Genomic DNA, 19,309 nt, shown 5'->3' with positions numbered 1-19,309 from the left:
AGATAACATATGATGTTTTGAATAGATGCATCTAGAGGATTGATTGCGTTATTGGTACAATATATTACAAATCTTTTCTACTTGGCTGCATAGCAGGCTCTAGTGGTGGGGCGTCTAGCTTCTTTGATGATATTCATACAATCAGGTGGAAGATTCAGATAACCAAATTCTAGGACTTCAGGAGCCATATCGCCAGGTTGAGCTGTGCTAGATCTGGGTGTCTGATCTCTCCATGGTTCTGTGTTAACAGTTGTGGGGAGAGATGTAGTTTTTGGTGCAGGACTACTGATAGTTCCAGCAAGGTTGTGGACCAGGGTTATCTGGCCCATGTTGGAGCAACTAGGATCAGTGTAGTGACTGTTGTTGCAGTTTGCGTAACACTAGTGGAATGAGTCAGAGAGGTGGAAAAGCGTATGCAAATCTTCCATATCGCATATCCTTTGGACAACGGGTGTGGATATCTGGCGGCGAAGCTTGGGCCTTTTGTGTTGAAATGTGTGGCGAAGAGATCTATCTCTGGATGTCCCCACATTTGGAAAAACAGTTGGAGGACTTGTGGATGAAGTTCCCACTCGTGGATCTGTTGTGTCTGATAACTTAACAGATCTGCCATCTGATTTTGTATTCCTGGAAGATGTTGGGCTAAAAGGAATATGTTTTGAGGAATTGCCCATCTCCATATTCTCTGTGCTACTTGAGAGAGCTGCAGAGAGTGTGTCCCCCCCCTTGTTTTTGTAGGTAATACATTGCTGTTATATTGTCTGCCAGACTAAAACAGCTTGGTTTGATATGTGTTTCTGGAATGCTTTTAATGCTAGAAATCTTGCTAGCAACTCCAAGTGATTGATGTGGAGTAGCTTTTGCTGTGGTGTCCACCTGCCTTGTACTGTGTGATGTAGTAGATGAGTTCCCCAGCCGGTAAGCGATGCGCCTGCTGTTAACATGATTTGTGGAACCGGCTCTAGGAACGGTTGGCCTTTGGAAAAGTTTTGGGTGTTCCACCACTGCAGAGAGTGATGTGTGCGGCCGTCCACCAACACCAGATCTGTTAACTGACCTTGAGCCTGGTTCCACTGTCCTGTAAGGGGCGCATCTGGAGTATTGCGTGAGGTACTATGAATATGCAGGAGGCCATCATCCCTATTAGCTGCATAAACACTCGAGCTGGTAGCGAGTGTTGCGGTTGGAACTTTGTTATAAGGGCTTGCATGCTTGCTATCCTGGCTGGATTTTATTTATTTATTTATTTATTAATCTTATATAGCGCGACAGCTACCCGTGAGGGTTTCCCGGCGCTGAAAGACAATGGTAGCAAAAAACAATCCAGCGAGAAATTTATTGGACGAAAAGCCAGGTCTTTACGGCTTTACGGAAGAGAATATGAGAGTTCTCCATCCGCAAGTCCAAGGGAAGGGAGTTCCAGAGTTTGGGTCCCAAGATGGCAAAAGAGCGACCACCCACTCTGGAAAGCCTAAACTTAGGGATACAAAAAAGGTGTTGGGAAGAAGAACGAAGAGAACGGGCAGGTACATAGCATTTAACAAGGGACTGGAGATAGGACGGGGCAACTCCAATTTTAATCTTGTGCATAAAGCACAGTGCCTTGAATTTTACCCGGTTATCAAGGGTGAGCCAATGCAGTTCTTTAAGGCGCTCGGTAATATGATCGTGTTTTCGACAACCACAGAGAAGCCGTGCAGCAGCATTTTGAACTAATTGAAGACGGCGCATGACCGCCCTGGTAGCCCCCAGATAGAGCACGTTCCCGTAATCCAATCTAGAGGTCACCAAAGCTGTCACAACAGATCTCAAGGTGTCGGCAGGCAGAATCCAAAAGATTTTTCTCAGCCATCTTAAGATGGTAAAACAGGTGCCTGCAACTTTGTTGGCCTGGTCTTTCATTGGGACATGCAAGACCTTTTGAGGTGTCTATTGTGGCACATAGATATTGTTGGATGCGGGAAGGTTGGAGGTGAGACTTTGGGAGATTTATTGTAAACCCTAAGTCGTGAAGTAGTTGGATTGTGGTGTGCGTGTGTGCCACGGAGTATGTGACTTGGCTTTTATGAGCCAGTCATCTAAGTATGGGAAGACATGAATCTGTTCTCTTCTTAAATGGTCTGCTACCACTGCTAGACATTTTGTGAATACTCTGGGTGCTGTGGTAACTCCGAATGGGAGAACTTTGAATTAATAATGCAGACCGTCCACTACAAACCGAAGATATTTCCTGTGAGCAGGGTGAATGTGGAAGTAGGCGTCCTTGAGATCTAAAGTGGCAAGGAAATCGGCTTGTTTCAGTAGGGGAAGGACCTGTTGAAGACTGACCATGTGAAAATGGTCTGATTGTATGTATAGGTTTAATGGTCTGAGGTCTGATGGGCCTCAGGGTTCCATCCTTCTTTGGAATCAGAAAGTACAGGGAGTAAACTCCTGTGTTTTGATGGTGAAGGGGAACTGGTTCTATTGCATGTTTGTGCAGTAGGGAAAGCACCTCTTGTTTTACAAGTGTTAAATGTTCTGTTGACATTGGATGCTGTTTGGGTGGTATGTTGGGGGGGTGGGGGGGCTGGGGGGGGGGGGATAGTGGCAGTGAGCTCCAGGCAATAACCAGATTGGATGATTTGTCTCACCCACCTGTCTGTGGTGATATTGTTCAAGACAGGTAGGAACTGGGTTAATCTTACCCCAACTGGAGTATGATAGTCCGGGGGGAGGGATGGGAAGTCATTGTTTGGAGGTGGTGGCAGTACGAGTATTGGTAGTTTTGCCCCTACCTTTGCTGTCATTGTCTCGGTTACCTCATCTGTAATAACCTCTGGTAGAGGAGGTTTGTGTGGGACTTTTATATGAAGTGGAGGCATTATCTGTGTTAAAGCCTCTAGAGGCGCCCCTATAAGAGGAGCGACTAAAGGAACTTGTTGGTTTAAACCCTGATCTCCTCAGCCAGGCATGTCTGCGTAAAAGGACACTGGTATTTATGGCTCGGGAGGCAGAATCTGCGGCACCTAGAGCACACCGAATGGAAGTATTGGTTACCAGTTTACCTTCTTGTATAAGATCATGGGCTCTTGTCTTATATTGATCTGGAAGGTGTTGTAGTAGGCTCTCTAGCTCGTCATAGTGCGCCCTATCGTATCTGGCTAGTAAAGCCTGTGCGTTGGCAATCCGCCATATATTGGCTGCTTGTGACGCTGTTCTTTCGGTAGATGCGTCCAAGAGTTTTGACTTTTTGTCAGGTGGTGGAGCATCGCCTGAGGTTTGAGAGTTAGCCCTTTTTCTGGCATTTGAAACAACTAAGGAATTTAAGGGAAGCTGTCCCTTAATATATGCATGGTCAGTTGGGGCGGCCTTATACTTTTTTTTCCATTCTAGGGTTAATGACTCTAGCTCTTACTGGGTCTTTAAAGACTTCAGGAGCGTGTTTAATTACCCCTTTTAACATAGGTAAAATAGAGGTGGACATTTGAGATGTTGCAAACGTGTCCATGAGGAACTCTTCTTCTATGGGGTCTGTCTGTAAATGTACCCCGTGGTATTCTGCAGCACTGTGTATTAGCTGTGTGAAACCTATAGTGTCTTCTGGAGGGGATGGTCTAGATGGGTAGACATTCTCTTGTGGTACATTAGGAACATCTGGTGTGCCATAATTTTCCCATGGATCATTTGGGATGTAATGAATAGGCTCTTCTAGAGGTTCATTATCCCCTTCGTCACCAGTGGTATCATCATCATCATCATGTGGAGGTGGAGGAGATTCTGTTGGTACTGGAGATGGAACAGGAGAAATGTATTGTGGAGGAGAAGGTGGAGAAGGAACCCTGAAGGGGGAAGTAGCAAAGTCTTTTTTCTTGAAAGGAATTGGAGGTGGTGAAGGTTTGTCCATTTCCCTTTTGTTGGAGGCACTAATTCTAAGATGACCTGTGTCTGGGTCTATTTCCAGAGTTTTTTTGGGTATTATCAGGTCTAAAAAGCTCTTCCTCTGAAGTATGGCGTTCAGTGCCGATTTTTTCGGGTCCGAATGCTTGTGTGGTACAGTCTTTGCAGTTGTTTTATGGTCCTTTAATTTGGAATCAGGAGCTTTTGCAGTTTCCGAAGGTTTAGTTGAAGTCTTTTATACTGGTTGCTTGGTTGGCTCTGATGATTTTTTTGGATTGGGGGTGCCAGATGTTTTTGGAACCGGTTGTTTCTTTGGTCCCAAAGGTTTTTTGGGATCTAAAGGTTCAATAGTGGGTTTCGGAACCAGTGGCTACTTTGGTTCCGAATATTTTTTTAGATCCGAATGTTGGGTGTCTTTTGTTTCCAGTGCCAAATGCGCCAGTGTGGAACCAGGCAATGGTTTCACTTTCAATTTCTCTTTTGTCGGTGCCGAGGATGGGGTTTTGGCACTGATGGTAGGCTGGCTCGATCCAGAGTGGCTTGAAGGCTTATGTGTAGGCTTCTTTGCCGAGCCCGAAGGCGGGGCGTGGGAAGTTTTATCATGGTGTGCACCTAGGCCCGAAGGTGTTACCAAAGCCTTTGGAAAGGGTGGGTGGGGGGGGAGGGATCGACTTCAGTACTTACGACCCGTTGATCCGGGGTGATGTCTTCGACATCGGATTCCCCGGCATCGGAGGCGCTGAAGGTGCTTTCTTCCATCTGCTCCTGCTCCAGTACATCGATATCGTCTGGTATCGATGTCTATGATCGAGCCATGCTTCTTCGAGTTCGGCGATCTCTAGTGGTTTTCTTGGAACAGAAAGTAGCACAAGCAGGACAGTCTTTGGCCTCGTGCTCAGGTGAAAGGCAGAGGTTACACACCTCATGAAGATCGGCGTGTGGAAACTTGGATCCACATTGAGGACACTTTTTAAAGGGGAGTCCTTTCCATGAGCCAAGAAGGCCTGATGGCGCAGCTAGGCCCAAAGGTCTGCTTGGACGACCGGAACCTTAGTAGAAGTTTGTAGAGATGCGCGTCGAAAGAGAAAACGGAATCAAAAACAATACTGAAGAATTGGGTAAGGACTGCGCGTCGAAAGTTAGATCTGTAACGATACCGAACTGGAACGCGTGCAACACATCCGAACCCGATGGTGGAAAAAAACAATCTGAAGTCGATGACCAAGCGCACTATTGTCCAAAAGAGGAGTCACCTATCTTGTGACTTCCAAAGACTTTTCCAAGACAATAACAAACTGCAAACATCCGGGCTCAACACCATATTGCAATCTATGCATAGTGTGTGATCTGCAGCTCACATGCCTCGAACATAATCATTTAACTTGTGGTGAGCGCAAGCATTAAAATGGCAGGTGTTAGAAACCCAGCCTGAACACACCATTTTCTGCAATACTGAGAGATTAGTTCCTTTAAGGCTTTATGTGATGATAAATTAGGCAGGCAATTTTCAGTAGTTCTCATACTGAAAAATGGTCAAAGAAAGGAATACATACAACCTGACAAACACTGCAATCTTTTAGTATTAAAACATCTGTTAAATTAATACTTAAATGTGACAATTTTGACAAGTACAAAAAACTCCAAAGAACCCTTCTAGTACATTGAGGGGGTGAGAGAAAACCTACCAAAAAGAAGAAAAAAAACAAAGGGTTTCAAAAATAACTAAAGTTGCTTATTTTTTCTAGGACAGTGTCACTATCCCTTCAATGAAGGGATTCTATAACATGACAGTTTTGTCATAAGTGAATCACTAAAACACTTACTTTGGGCTGTTTAATTAGATCCAGCATGTCCTTTACATGATGCCGTAGCATGTTTTGACATTTCCACATTTCATTCAATGCTCTGTGAGGAAAAAACTGTTCTTAGATTAACATAATTATTCACTGTTTTATGCATGGAAACTTCCTTTTCAGAGTATTTTAGTAAGCGTGATTTAAATGTTTTGCATATAGCAGCTTGATAAAAATAGAACACGCTTTAAAGTAATATTTAAGAAATATACGCAAACAATATAAAACAAATTCCATTGTCACTGCCACAGCTTGTGCAAACTACTAGACCGCATGCGCTGTTTAGTCTGGAACTGTTAAGTCATCTGTGTGCCCTGCTGTAGTAAATTATACAACAAGAACATTTTACGGAAGCAAAGTTGATTCCTTTGCCTCAAACCACATGGCGCAAACATTAAGCTAGTACTAAATCTTGTTGTTGGAAATGTAAGTTTTGCAGATCAGGGTCTACTCGCTAGTTCTATGCAAGGAACAGCAAGTGATGCTTCAAAAAAGAGCACTCAACATTTTTGTCTTACTATTAACATGGAGTGCATACTGCCAAAAACACCAGAATTTTTAGGGCACTTTTCAGAAACTGTTAAGCTGAACCCATAACACCTACAACTGCATTGCATAATAATAAAAAGTATTTAATCTATGAACCACACAGACTTTGAAAAGTGATGCACTGACCACAGGATACTACTCAAACGTTCATCAGGCCTGATCGCTAGCCACAAAAGAAAAAAAACCTTTTCAAGTCAAGTCAAATGGTCTTTATTCGGATATAAAATATCCATAAAAGTACAGATCATCACCACCAATAGGACATAACTATACAGTCAACATAAAACACATTACATTAAAAACGGGTTGGATATGTCAGATCGAACATCATTAATGACATGAGGCCAATGTGCAAAAATAATAGCAATAAAGTGCAAATAAGTGCTTTATATACATTATGTAAGCAGCAAAGCTAACAGTATCATTGTGCAAATTCGCAATCTGTAAACTTTGGACTAGGTGAAAAAAACAGCAAATATATATCCATTAAATCCTCTCAATCAGGCATTACAGGTGCAAAAAGGCAATTACAAAGAATTCACATCTTCTATAGTGTATTCATAGAAGCTCGAGAGGGTACCACAGATTGCAAAAAGGAGCTTACTCGGAAAAAAATCATATCGTCACTTCCTAGCTGCAATATTTCATGGAATGCCAGATTAAAATCAATAATAGCATGTGCCTTAAAATAAGGAATTAAGTACTGTTTAGTATGTCTGGCATAAAATTTACAGAAAAACAGAAAATTTAACAGTGTTTGTTCACAACCAATGCCACACGGGCAAGACAGGTTCTCTAAGTTATTATTAAAATCAATCGGAAAGCAAAGTGAGTATTTTATACTCCCATTCCTGAGACGAAAGAGCAAACTCCTATTCCATCTCCCAATGTTTTTCCTGAGATATTCCTGTGGCATATTGTCTTTATTGCCTGATGACACCAAAATGGGGATATATCTGATAACTGATGGTTTGCAGAGCTCCGTATATCCTCTTTCCTTGCAGTATAAATCATACAATGCCCCTCTCACAGTTTTTAAATGTATACCGTCTATGACTAGGGGATAGAGGGAAGTATGCTCCAGCTTCACACTGGCTAGGCTTTTCTTTACAGCACCGAGCCAAGGTATACAGCTACCCCGGTCACAATTAAAGCAATCTTTGATTATTTCCTGTGTCAAGGTTGCAGCGGGATTTTGCCATATCTTTAGCTAGAATAATGCTGGCCGGGATTTAATGAAATCCTCCACATAGTGCAAATGTAGTTCTTTATGGCATATATAAGTAGGCGATGAGATTTGGGCCCCTAGTACCTTTCTACAAAATCTATTTTCCTCGGTTTGGATCCCGCTACAATTTGTATATCCCCACACCTCGGCACCATAAACCGCAGTTGGTACACATTGGGCTTTGTAAATCTGTAATAACGGTATCACAACCTCTACCTAATTGGACTGTCGTAGGCTAACAATAGAGTTAACTGCCTTACCGAGTTTATTTCTACCATGGGCCACGTGTGCTTGCCATGATCCTGAATCTGAAAAAACTAAACCCAAATAAGGAAAAGTGCTAGTGCTTTTTAAGAGATCATTTCCTGACAATGTGTGGTTGATGCGATGCTTTTTTGGCCCACAGGACATTATGTATGATTTTTTTTTAAATTAGTACACAGGTCCAAATCTGCCATAAAAGATACAAAACCCGTAATTAAAGTGCGAAGTGCTTTTGGTGTGCGGCCCATCAGGACCGCATCGTCCGCATATAGAAGTAGGGGAGCAATTTGCCATTGATTTTTTGTACATCACATGTCAATTTGAACAGGGAATTGTTTAATTCATTTATGTGAAGAATAAAAAGTAGGGGGCTAAGACACATCCTTGTCTGACCCCCCTACCGATTAAAATATCCCCGGAGACCTCTCCTTCATTGTTTATCCTCACCGTGCTTTCAGGTCTCTGTGAAAATGCGCCAAAAAATGAACGAGTGCCTCATACAACCCATAATTTAAAAGAATCTCCCATAATCGTGAACGGTTAACAAAATCGAAGGCTGAAGTTAAGTCCATAAAACCCAAGTATAGTGGGACTTTTTTAGTGATAGTGTATTTACCCAATATAAGATTTAGGCTCAGACACTGTTCTACGGTTCCCACAATACTCCTAAATCCCAACTGACAGGAATTTAAAATTTGGTTGTCCTCTGCCCAATTCCTGGTCTTATTAAAAACGACTCTGCCCAAAATCTTCAGAGTATGGTCTATCAAGGATACAGGGCGATAGCAGCTGGTGTTAAGTCTATCGCCCTTCTTAAAGATGGGCACAATAATACTAGTCGACCAGGTTTTTGGGATTGTAGTATTAGACAAATTATTTAAAACATTACATAATAAAGGGGACCAAAAGTCTGGTTCAGATTTAATAAGATTAATTGATAGTCCATCTGAACCCGGCGCTTTATTCCCTGCACTTTGGTGTATAGCATCTTCAACTTCGGTTATAGATATAGCAACCTTATCAACAGTCATTATTGGGGCTGTGTATATACTTGAAAAATGCTCCTCCCATGACTTGCTAGCTATGTTTCAGTTTATGGGGGTGATGTTCAATCCCATAGGACTCATGGCTTTTACCTCACCCCAAAACCCGGTTACATCTTTAAATGCGGCAGCGCATGCAAGAGAATTCCACCGATCCTTTAGTATCTCCTCTGTGCGCAATTTATTTGCTTTCTTATAGCGTTCTCTCAGAGCTCTAACCAAAGTCATGTCCCTGGGTTCCCCAGCTAATGCTTCACGAAGTTCTCGGTTCGCCCGTGAACAATTGCCATCGAACCATCACGGGTTCTTATTCGAGTTCGTGACAGGTTTAGAGAGTTCATGTTTTATACCAGCGCAGAACCCAGTAAAGGCCTGGATAATCTTTGTGCCTGAGCATCTACTAGACAAGCACATCTCCACAAATAGAGGATAGGATTTTATAATACGTGCAAATAGGGCCTTGTTATCTATGCCCTTCCAAATCACTTTAAGTTTATCGGTCGATGCTACCAGGTTCTTTGCCCCTATTTCTTTCCATTTTCTAAATTTATTAACAAATCTAATAGTTGTCAGAATTTGATTGTAGTCACTGTAGCTAGTGCATAAAACTTCAGCCTTGACTAAACAATTCTCGAGGGAGGAGGATATAAAAACATAATCAATGGTCGATGAATAACCACGTCCTCTAAAGGTAGGCAATGGGCCTTTATCAGACATGCAACCAACTTTGTCCATAACGTTGGTTAAATCCCCAGTGGATAGGTGATTATGGAGTTCTTCCCCTCTTTTACACGGAATTACCCAGACAGGTGTAACAGCAGGGTTATCCATTCCTTTGTGCAAATGTGCGTTGAAATCACCCCCCAAACAGATTCCGTCCAATTTGCCATACCTCTGTTCATCTGCCAACTTATCAATAAAATCAAATAAATTGATAAAATTCCTATTGGGCAGTGATGTAAAATCATTATTGTAAAAATGTATTAAACATAACGTAATCCCATTAGAATAGATTGTGGCCTGAAAGTTGCCATCATTTGTCTCCAGGGGTTTAACATTACTTCCTGCAGTAATCTTTATCCATGTGGATAATCCCCCACTGGGTCGGCCAACTTCAGGGCTGGGTACAATATTATTGTAGCAAGCGAATCCCTCAAGAAGCAAACCACTAGTACACCATGTTTCTTGAAACATTAAAATGTCAAATTTACTAACCAGTTTAGTCCACTCTACTATATTCTTTTTGGGTTTTAAAGCGGCAATATTCCAGCTAAGTATATTTAAATTTTGCTCTAAAAATCTGGGTTCACTAATGACAGGACAAGGTAACAACGATTCTACCAGGCGAACTTTTTGAAGAGTACCGGTAAACCTAGGTTTGATCACAGCCTGATTAACCATTTGTACATCCCAGGGCCATTCTACAGTATTCGAAGGTTTGCTCGGTAGTCAGTCCTGTCTCTCTAGGTCAGACAGAGCAGTGAACCGGTTATATACAGAATATATCGGGGTAGCTGGGTTGTGAACTCTCTGGGGCGGTCTATAAAAGAAGCCAATTGGTAATGAGGTTATGACGGTTGGGGTGCTAAAGTGGTCAGTATTACCTTTTAATATACATTTCACCAGGGAGAGATGCCTAAAGTTCACGACGATACAGTCGCCCATGATGTTCTTAACTGAGGGTCCTACCCATCCCACCCGTCGCACCATCAGGATTTCATTAGTGATCTCCATACCCGTCCCCTTGTACTTAGATAACCAGTCGATACACTTATTTTTAAGTTGGTCCCAGGACTCGCTTTGGTCTTCTTTCAGAGGAGGTACTCCAGCTAGAATTATGATAAAGGGCATGCTTCTGGAGGAAAATGCAGAACAGCCTCAGAATGTTTTTTAACCCGTAAATCAGAAATAAACCTATTATTTGGGTCGGACACCAATATCGTGGGGGCTGACACAGATAAAGCAGGTGGGGCTACTGTAAGCGATGAAGTATGGCTTGGAGGCCTATTAGCCACAGATACTTTTGACAGAGACAACGTGCTAACCATGGTACTAGGCGTGAGATTAGAGGACGGACTAGTCTTTTTACCATCACACTTTTCACCTACATTGTTGGTACCAGATGTAATACAGTTACTACTTCCCCCCACAGTGCCCTTATTAATAGCTTCCATCTCTTTCAAAAGCCGTTCACCCCTAATTTGGTCGATAATGGTGGCCTCTTTTCTTTTGGCATCCTCTTTCTTCACCAACCTTTCCAATCTATCTAAACGTTTAAAAATAAGATTAAACTGTTTGTCCATTAGACTTTTCAAATGATTAAAAGTTAAGTCCACTATAGTGTCAATTAAGTTTTCATTTGGCCTTCCTTGTGTACCGTTTACAGATGTTGACTCCGTTTGTGTACAGATGGAATTAAATGCAACTCCCGTTAAGGTTAAATCTACAGTGCTGTCATCTAATTGCATGGTCGTACTAGCTGACACCCCACTTGTTACAGTTTTTCCGCGTGACCACATGCTTAGCGGAGTTGGTTGAGTTTTATTGCGGGGGGGGTTGTTTCCTCTTATTGATGGTCATTTTTGAAGGGCCTCTTCCTTTTCTCCCCTGCATTCTTTGTATTTTAGGCCAGGTTGGTGACGCTAGTATTACTTTCTTGGTCCTGCTGAGAATCTGGGATGTCAGTTGCATTTTTATCAGTTACCGAGCCCACAGGTGACTTATGATGGATTGGATTGACAATTATTATACTCTGTGATAGCGGCAGGGGGGCCGTGGGACCACCCTTCTCTGGACCATCAGATGTATGTAGATGGGGTGCTAACTGGCCCATAGAAAGTCTCCTCTCAGTGTATTCAATCTCTGAAGTGACCATATTGAAGGCATTTTCAAGCATGCTTTCAAAAGAGGAGGAGATGATAGTAGAACTCTTAGGTCCCGGGGCGGATGTAATAACTGTACGTTTCCCCATAATGCTAATGTGCACTCACCTCACTCAGGGCTTAGAGGGGTGGCCCAGCCTGGCCTCTGCTGGCCCCGGACGGCCACAGACGGCCCGCCCTTTGCCCGGGCTTAGCCCGGCGCGGCCCGCGCGCGATCCCGTGACGCGGGGGCTCTCCTCGCTTTTAAGCGCATCTGGGCACGGTGTAGCCGGTAGCGGCTTCCGCCGCAAAGGCTCGTGGGAATGGTAGTCCCCTCGCTCCTCGCTGCGCTGGTGGAAGAGTGTAGAAGTGGGAGGGAGACCAGCAGCGGGACAGAGACAACCACGCCGCACTTCAGGTATGCCCCCAAAATACGTTCAAAGAGCCCCCTTTTCAAATTCACGAGTCAATCTCATGAATAGAACTTCTAACCAAGCAGTCAAGATGACATCCACCTCTTCTGTAGATAGGTCAAAACCACTCAGATAGATTCAGTTACGTTTAATCTCCTAGCCTGAAGTGAAAATCAAGATGAAGAACCAGGCCCTCTTGCTGAGACAGCAGGTATTCTTGAAGATGAATCGGAGACAAATGCACACAGGCTCAGGAGCTCAGAGTACCAAACTCTGCAACACTAGTAGAGGTACTATCAGAATGAGCTGAGCTTGGTCTCATTCAACTATCCTAAGGAATTGAGAAGTGAGAGGGGGAAAAGGCACACACTAGATCAGAGTCCCAAAGAACCTTGAACCAGAAACTCCAGGTCACAAAATGGCACAACACAGAGATGTCTCAGTGTGGTGAAAAGATGTAACCAAGGCATTAACATGCCTTGGACGAAATCTGGATGTAGAGCGCCTACTGAGCTTGTCTGCTCTAGCACGGAGGAAACCTAGGTGATATCCCTTAAAGGTTCAGCCATCACCAAAGTCTCATCACTTTCGTACACAATACCAGTGACCCCATGAGTAGGAAGCTGCCTCTGTATATACTATACCATATAGCAGAGGCTAAATTAGATAAGTACTAACAGCTCTCTTTGTGGTAGTGTGGGCGAGCAGTCAGGCCCATCAGGAGGGTGGGTTAAGCATTTATTGTATTCACTCAATCAAGGACTGATTTCCCACACTCAGACAGAATCCAGACCAATTGAGTAAATATAACAAAAGGTATACTTATGCTTCATTTCAAGAACCAGGAAGGGCTTGGTACAGGTAGGTAAAATATGCTTTAAAAACAGTTTAAATTACACAGAAATTGCTTTTGATTACTTTTGTGTTACTTTTGGATTACATCGACTACTCAGGGTGGTATGCCTAGATACCACACTATGGATCCTACAATACAAGGTAAGTAAGACTTTTTCCAAGTTTGCAATATAAGTACTTTTCTTTCATACTAAAAGCTCAGCTCGACAACATTTTTAGGAACAAAACTCATACCATTGGTTCCTATGGGAGAAAAAGTATTAACGGTTCTCAGGTAAGTAAACAACTTACAAGTGGGAGTTTTGGGGTTTAGGACCAAGGTTCCCCATGGTACAGTTGGACACTCAAGTTGCACCACCAGCTGCACTGGGGCGGCCGGGTGCATAGTGGAGGAGCCCATAGTTGGCTAAGGGGGCCTTCGGTCAGGGACTGCTAACAAGCAGGCCAATTGGCTGGGGGAGCGAAGTCCTGGGGTTAGGATCAGCACTGGAGGGGCCAACAATCAGCACATGAGCTGCACCACCAGCGGCACAGGGGCAGCCGGGAGCAGAGTGCCATAACGTTGGGAACCCTATGGATTTCATTGGAGATACCTGGTTTGGCAAAGATGCTGCAGGCTCGGGCAGAGAGGCTTCCTGAAGGCGACCACCGCCTGAGAGGTAAGTTGGGTTCTAGGGGGATGCTTTAACACTGTTGGTTGGGCCACCCAGGCAGAGGGGCATCAGCTGCAAGGGGGTGTCTTTTGGCATCAGGTTCTTATTACCAGCTCTGCTCGCGGTTGGAGAGACCCTTCAAGTTGAGGCTGCAGGTGTCGGCTTGAAGCTTGAGGGAGGTCGGGGATCAACAGATCAGGCTCACTGAGGAGACCTCCTAGTGGTGTTGGGCCACTCCAACACAGGCCGTGGGATTTGGGTGCAGAGTGGTGAAAAATGGCAGAGCCGCCTGGATTCTGTGGGTGAGTCTTTGTTGAGCAAATCCGGTGCTCATGGGAGACAGTCTTTAAGATGGTTGCAGGGCAGGTCCTTCGGGCTCTGGGGGATCTGCTGGACACGCCGAGGTTCCGCTGTAGGCAGGTCGGAGTTGGGACAGTCCGGTAGGGCTGGGGCCAAAGCAGTTGGTGTCCTCTTCTTAGGGGGTCAGCACGGTTCATTCGGTCCTCCTTTCTTCCCCGAATTGGAGGCGGCAAGGTTCTGAGTCACCCCTAAATACTACATTTAGGGTCGTTAAAGGGGTGTGCAGGTCGGGACCAATGGGTCCCTTCCTTGGGGTGGGTACAACCCCTATTATGCAAGCCTCCAGAGGAAGGAGGGCATTAGCCTCTTCCTAACTGGCTGGGTCCCCTCATCTTCAATATGGAGTGGACTGAGATGGGCGCTTCACCTCGTCTTCCCCACCTTAGGGGTGGGGTTGGCAAAGGTGGACATACCTTTCCTCCTAACTTGGTTTTACCGCCGATTCTCCTGCCCAAAGTGGGGGGCAGAAACCGTGGGAGCCAGTTGCTGGAGACAGCAAAAGGCAGCGGACAGCTTGCACAGGTGGGAGGCCTTTGAAGCTTTCCCTTCGTGGACCAAGCCCATCCTGGGGGAGGAGGCACAACACCTCTGCTCAGGATGGCCTTTGTTTCTGGACCCAGAGAGAGGAGGCCCTCTACCCAGGGGTCCAGAAACCTGTCTGGTGGTGGCAAATGGCAGGCAGAAATTCAGGAACCACACCAGGACAGTCGTTTTTCAGCAGGCATCTCTTAGAGATGACCTCTGCCTGCATTTAAAATAATCCCACACTGGCATCAGTGTGGGTTTAATGTGCTGAGATGTTTGCTACCTAACTCCCCAGGTTTTAGTAAAGACATTATGGAGCTGTGGAGTTTGTACTGACCAACTCCCAGACCATAAACTATTTAGGCTTTGCTACACTTCCAGAGTCCAAGAAAGAACATAGACACTGTAGGGGTACAGGGCTCATGCTGAAGATTCCTTATCTTAGAATAATCCCTAGGCGGCAGACTGAATCCAGAAGTTTTTGGGAGCAGTACCCCTGTGCGCCAGGGAAACATGGCGTCCTTCAGCTGAGCATGGTGTTGTCTGTGCCAAACGTGACATCCGTGGTGCCTATATAGGTGCCACCCCAGAGCACTCACACCAATTTCTTTTCGCAACTTTCTACAGCAGAGGTGTGGAGCCACGAACAACGCTGACCACTGGTGTGTGCAACCAGGGCTTTGAAAAGAGAACAGTCCTGAACCTAAAATTCTGTTTGCAGAGCAGGAGGCTGGGTGGGCCAGTAAGAAATCTGCGCCTAGACAAGAGTCTATACCAGATAAGGCATTACCAAAGGTAAGTAACTTGTTCATCTGATAGACTTCTAGTCGACGATTCCTTACCTTACAATAGATACCCAAGCAATACCTCCACGGAGATGGGTCTGCAAACACAATTTAGATTAGAAAGTCCTGCAGGACCGAATGGGCACAGTGCCCATCCCGACAGACCCAACTATCCAGGCAGTGGTGCTTGGGAAACGTGCGCACTGAAACCAGCGTTGCAGCCTGACATGTCCAGTGCCAAAACTCAAAGTGCTAACACAGTGGTCACAGCCTTTGCTCTGGTGGAATGAGCACTCAAGCCCTTTGGGAGTTGCTTCTTAGCCAATGCGTAGCAGATCTTAATGCAGAGCACAATCCTTCGGGGGCGTTTCTGCACGGCCTTCAGTTTTTTGCCTTCGACATACCCCACGAAGAGTTGTTCATCCACCTGGAACGGTTTTGTGCGGTCAAGATAGAACGACAACACTCTTTTTGGGTCCAGTCGGTAAAGTCTTTCCTCTTCCTTATAGGGGATGAGGTGGAGCCTAAAAGGTAGGCAAGGTGCTGGACTGGCCTACTTGCAACACAGTGACTACCCTCGGCAAGAAAGCTACTGTAGGCCAAAGGATCCGTTTGTCTACGATAAAAGGAAATGTACGGAGGCTGAGATGACAGCGCCTGCCATCCATTGACCCTCCAGGCAGATGTAATTGCAACCAGAAAGGTCGTCTTGATGGTGAGAAGTCTAAGGGAACAGTTATGAAGCGTCTCAAGGGGAGCGTACATTAGAAAAGTAAGAACCAGATTGAGGTCCCATTAAGGAATAACGAAAGGAACTGGAAAAAACATGTTCTGTAGACCTTTAAGGAACTTATTTACAATAGGGAACTTGAATTGGGAGGATTGATGTGGCAGAAGCAGAAAAGTGGAGATCGCAGATAAATAACCCTTCAACGTGCCCAAAATCAGAGCTGATCTGGGCCAGAGTAAGAATAAACAAAAGAACCTGGGAAAGTTTTGCAGATAAAGGGTCTACCTGTTGGTACCCCATACCACAACCTTGCTCCAATGACTGGCATATATCTTCTTTGTGGCGGGATGCCGAGCTGCCAAAATACCATTACAGACTTCGGGTGGAAGGTCAAAAGCTGTCAACTGTTGCTGCTCAATCTCGACGCATGACGGGGGAGTGCTGACAGGGTCAGGTGGACAGCCCTCTCCTGCTGCTGTGACAGGAGATCCTCCCAAAGGGGCAGCCTGATCGGAGGACTGATGGACATGCTCAACAGCTCAGATGCCAGACTTTATGAGCCCAGTCTGGAGCTACAATGATGACTTGGACCTGGCCGTTCCTGATCTTCTTGAGAACTCTGGGCAGGAGTGGTATTGGTGGAAAGGCATTCAGGAGGGCAGCGCTCCACTCGAGATGAAAAGCATCTCCGAGTAAGAGCTGCCTTGGAAACACCAGCGTGCATAACTGCTGATAATGCAAATTCTTGGTGGCGGCAAACAGATCTAACCAAGGCTCTCCCCACTGCTTAAAGAGATGTTGCACTACCTCTGGTTAGAGACGCCACTCGTGGTCCACAAGGCACGTTTGGCTCAGTTTGTCTGCTATGGTATTCAGAGAGCCTGCCAGGTGTTTCACCACCTGGGAAATACCCAGACGTTCCAGCCATGTCCATAGACGCAGAGCCCCTTGACAGACGGTCCACAACCTCATCAAACTCTCTTTGCTGCAGTACCACATGGCAGTGATGCTGTCCATTAAGACCTGGACTAGCCTTTCCTTAAAGGAGGGTAGAAAGGCTTTCAAAGCCAACTGGATCGCTTGGAGCTTTAACAGGTTGATGTGGAGTCCAGATCGTGGAGTCCAGATTCCACCAGAGACCAGAGTCCTTTGATCATCACCTCTCCCAGATGGTTGCCCCAGCCCAGGAGTTATTAGTCAGTCACTATTGTCAGATCTGGTTGGGGAGGGGAGATGGGTCTGCCACGGACTCAATCCCTGATGCTGCACCCACTGGAACTTCATGTACCACTGTAGAGCCTGCATATGAAAAACAGGCATGCGTCACAAGCAGGATGCAGGAGGCCATGAGGACCAGCAGCCTCAGAGTCAGTCTCACCGAAATCCAGGACAGAGGCAGAAACATCAGTATCATAGCCTGAATATCCAGGACTCGCCACTGGGGAGGATAAGCCTGAAAACGCACTGTGTAAAGCTCCATTATAAGGGAGCGTCTGATGAGGGATCAGGTGTGACTTTGGCACATTGATATTGAACCCCAGCGAGTGCAGGAGGTCTGCCGTAGTCTGGAGGTGGAAGCCGACCGCCTGGGGTAAGCCCACCTTCAACAGCCGGTCATCGATTTAGGGGACGACTGGCTCTTCTGATCTCTGCAGGTGAGCTGCAACAACTGCCATCAATTTGGCGAATACCCGAGGGGCACTGGTATGGGCAAAAGGGAGCACAGCAAACAAAGTGCTCGTGGCCGATTGTGAACCGCAGGTAATGCCTGTGGGCAGGCAGAGTGTGAATATAGAAGAATGCATCCTGCAAGTCCAATGCTACCATACAGTCTCCAGATCAAGTTGATCATTTTGAATTTCTTCTTTTTTCAGGAAGAAATTGAAACGGTGCAGGTCTGGCAGTTTGATCTGGACTGTTCCCATGGGGCACAGGGTCAAGACTGATTTGCATACGGCTGGGTCCAAACTGGGGTGGCGTAGTTGGCAAAAGAACGATGGATATAACCCAGATCTTTTGACTGAGGGAGAATGTTTGCATTGTCAGCATTCCGTCCATCATTTGTTTGCTGTAACACTTTTCGCCCTAAGTGGTATGGGTATGCCCAGACGTGGGTCCCTTGCTCACTGGTTTCAAGCTAGCCTGGCTCAAAAAGGGCAACATACCCTGAAACCGGTCCCAGGATGCTTGTTTCCGGTCCTCAAAGTATTTTACATCAGTTAATGGTGAAAAGAAAAACCTACTTAACATAAGAATAATTACCACATGAACACAGTGCTGCAGTTTAGTATTAATAGTTATTTGAACATAGTTTCAATGCTCCAAGGAAAACAAATTTAAACCATGGTGTATTTAAAGACCCAGTGATTGTATCTGCAATTTGGGGGACGATTTGGGGTTGGGAGGGTGGAGGAGGAAGACTGGATATGGAATACAAGTACAAAAAATGCAGTCTATCCATTCACTTTTCATTAAAAGTTATGAGGAGTAGAGGATGGTATGCCATTTTTCCTCGCTGGCTTTTAAAGCACATATTGAATTTCATGTTGACAGCCTGCATCATGGTAGGAGAGATAACTAGTTTCAAATATGCAATATAGGTTACACTTTCAAGAATGAAAGATCATAATGCGATGCTGGAAACATAAAAGCAGTCACAGCTTCTGTGGCTTTTATATAATAAGATATGATGCACTGAAGCCCTCCTTGCTTCCAAACTCCCAAAAACTATTACAAGACTCACACGATAAAACTAGGGGATGCTTTCACATTCTAGTAATAGGTGATGCCCTAACTTCATGAGAATTTTTCCAGGAGAAAACATTCCTGGTTGGTATCGACATTGGACTGCACCTAAAAGATTAATATATTTTTTTCAGATGGAAACACGCTTTTGGGCATTTGCAGCATGACAATTGGTTCCAGATAAATGACCCAAATAGCTAATTTAAGTCTATTAGCGAAAAAAACACCTGTCATCTGCACAATTATTTGGACACCTTTTACTGAATCTTCTGCTTTAATGTTAAAATAGGGGCAATTAAGTTACAATTAAAATGCATTCCAGTCTAACATTGCTTTTCTACATAGGCAAACATTCAAATACTATCAAAATTGTATCTCAGTTAAAACAACTTTTAACTAAAAACAAAATAGGAGTATTAAAAGAAAGCATAGACCTACTTTACAGCATTCGGGTCCAGTGTTGCATATAAATAGTACAAGCATTTCATTCGTTCTGTTGTATCTAAATTGTGAGGGACCATGTACTGCGCGAAGATGCGTTCGACAAGCAACCTAAATAAAATGGA

At 44.8% G+C, this 19,309-nt stretch overlaps 1 protein-coding gene across 2 annotated transcripts in view; it reads right to left on the bottom strand.

Annotated features, from left to right (window-relative positions):
* PDS5B (PDS5 cohesin associated factor B) overlaps positions 1-19,309 on the bottom strand; it is a 772,752-nt gene that overhangs the window by 484,335 nt on the left and 269,108 nt on the right. For both annotated transcript variants that reach the window (XM_078657163.1, XM_078657161.1), the window contains exons 13-14: positions 19,182-19,295; positions 5,703-5,784 (exon numbers count right to left, since the gene is read on the bottom strand). In XM_078657163.1, the coding sequence (XP_078513289.1) occupies positions 5,703-5,784; positions 19,182-19,295 (196 nt within the window). The remainder of the gene's footprint in view (positions 1-5,702; positions 5,785-19,181; positions 19,296-19,309) is intronic.

Source organism: Lissotriton helveticus, chromosome 8 (assembly GCF_964261635.1).
Source record: "Lissotriton helveticus chromosome 8, aLisHel1.1, whole genome shotgun sequence".
NCBI lineage: Eukaryota > Metazoa > Chordata > Amphibia > Caudata > Salamandridae > Lissotriton > Lissotriton helveticus.
The sequence above is the reverse complement of the archived record's forward strand: the minus strand, read 5'-3'. Positions and strand labels throughout refer to the sequence as shown.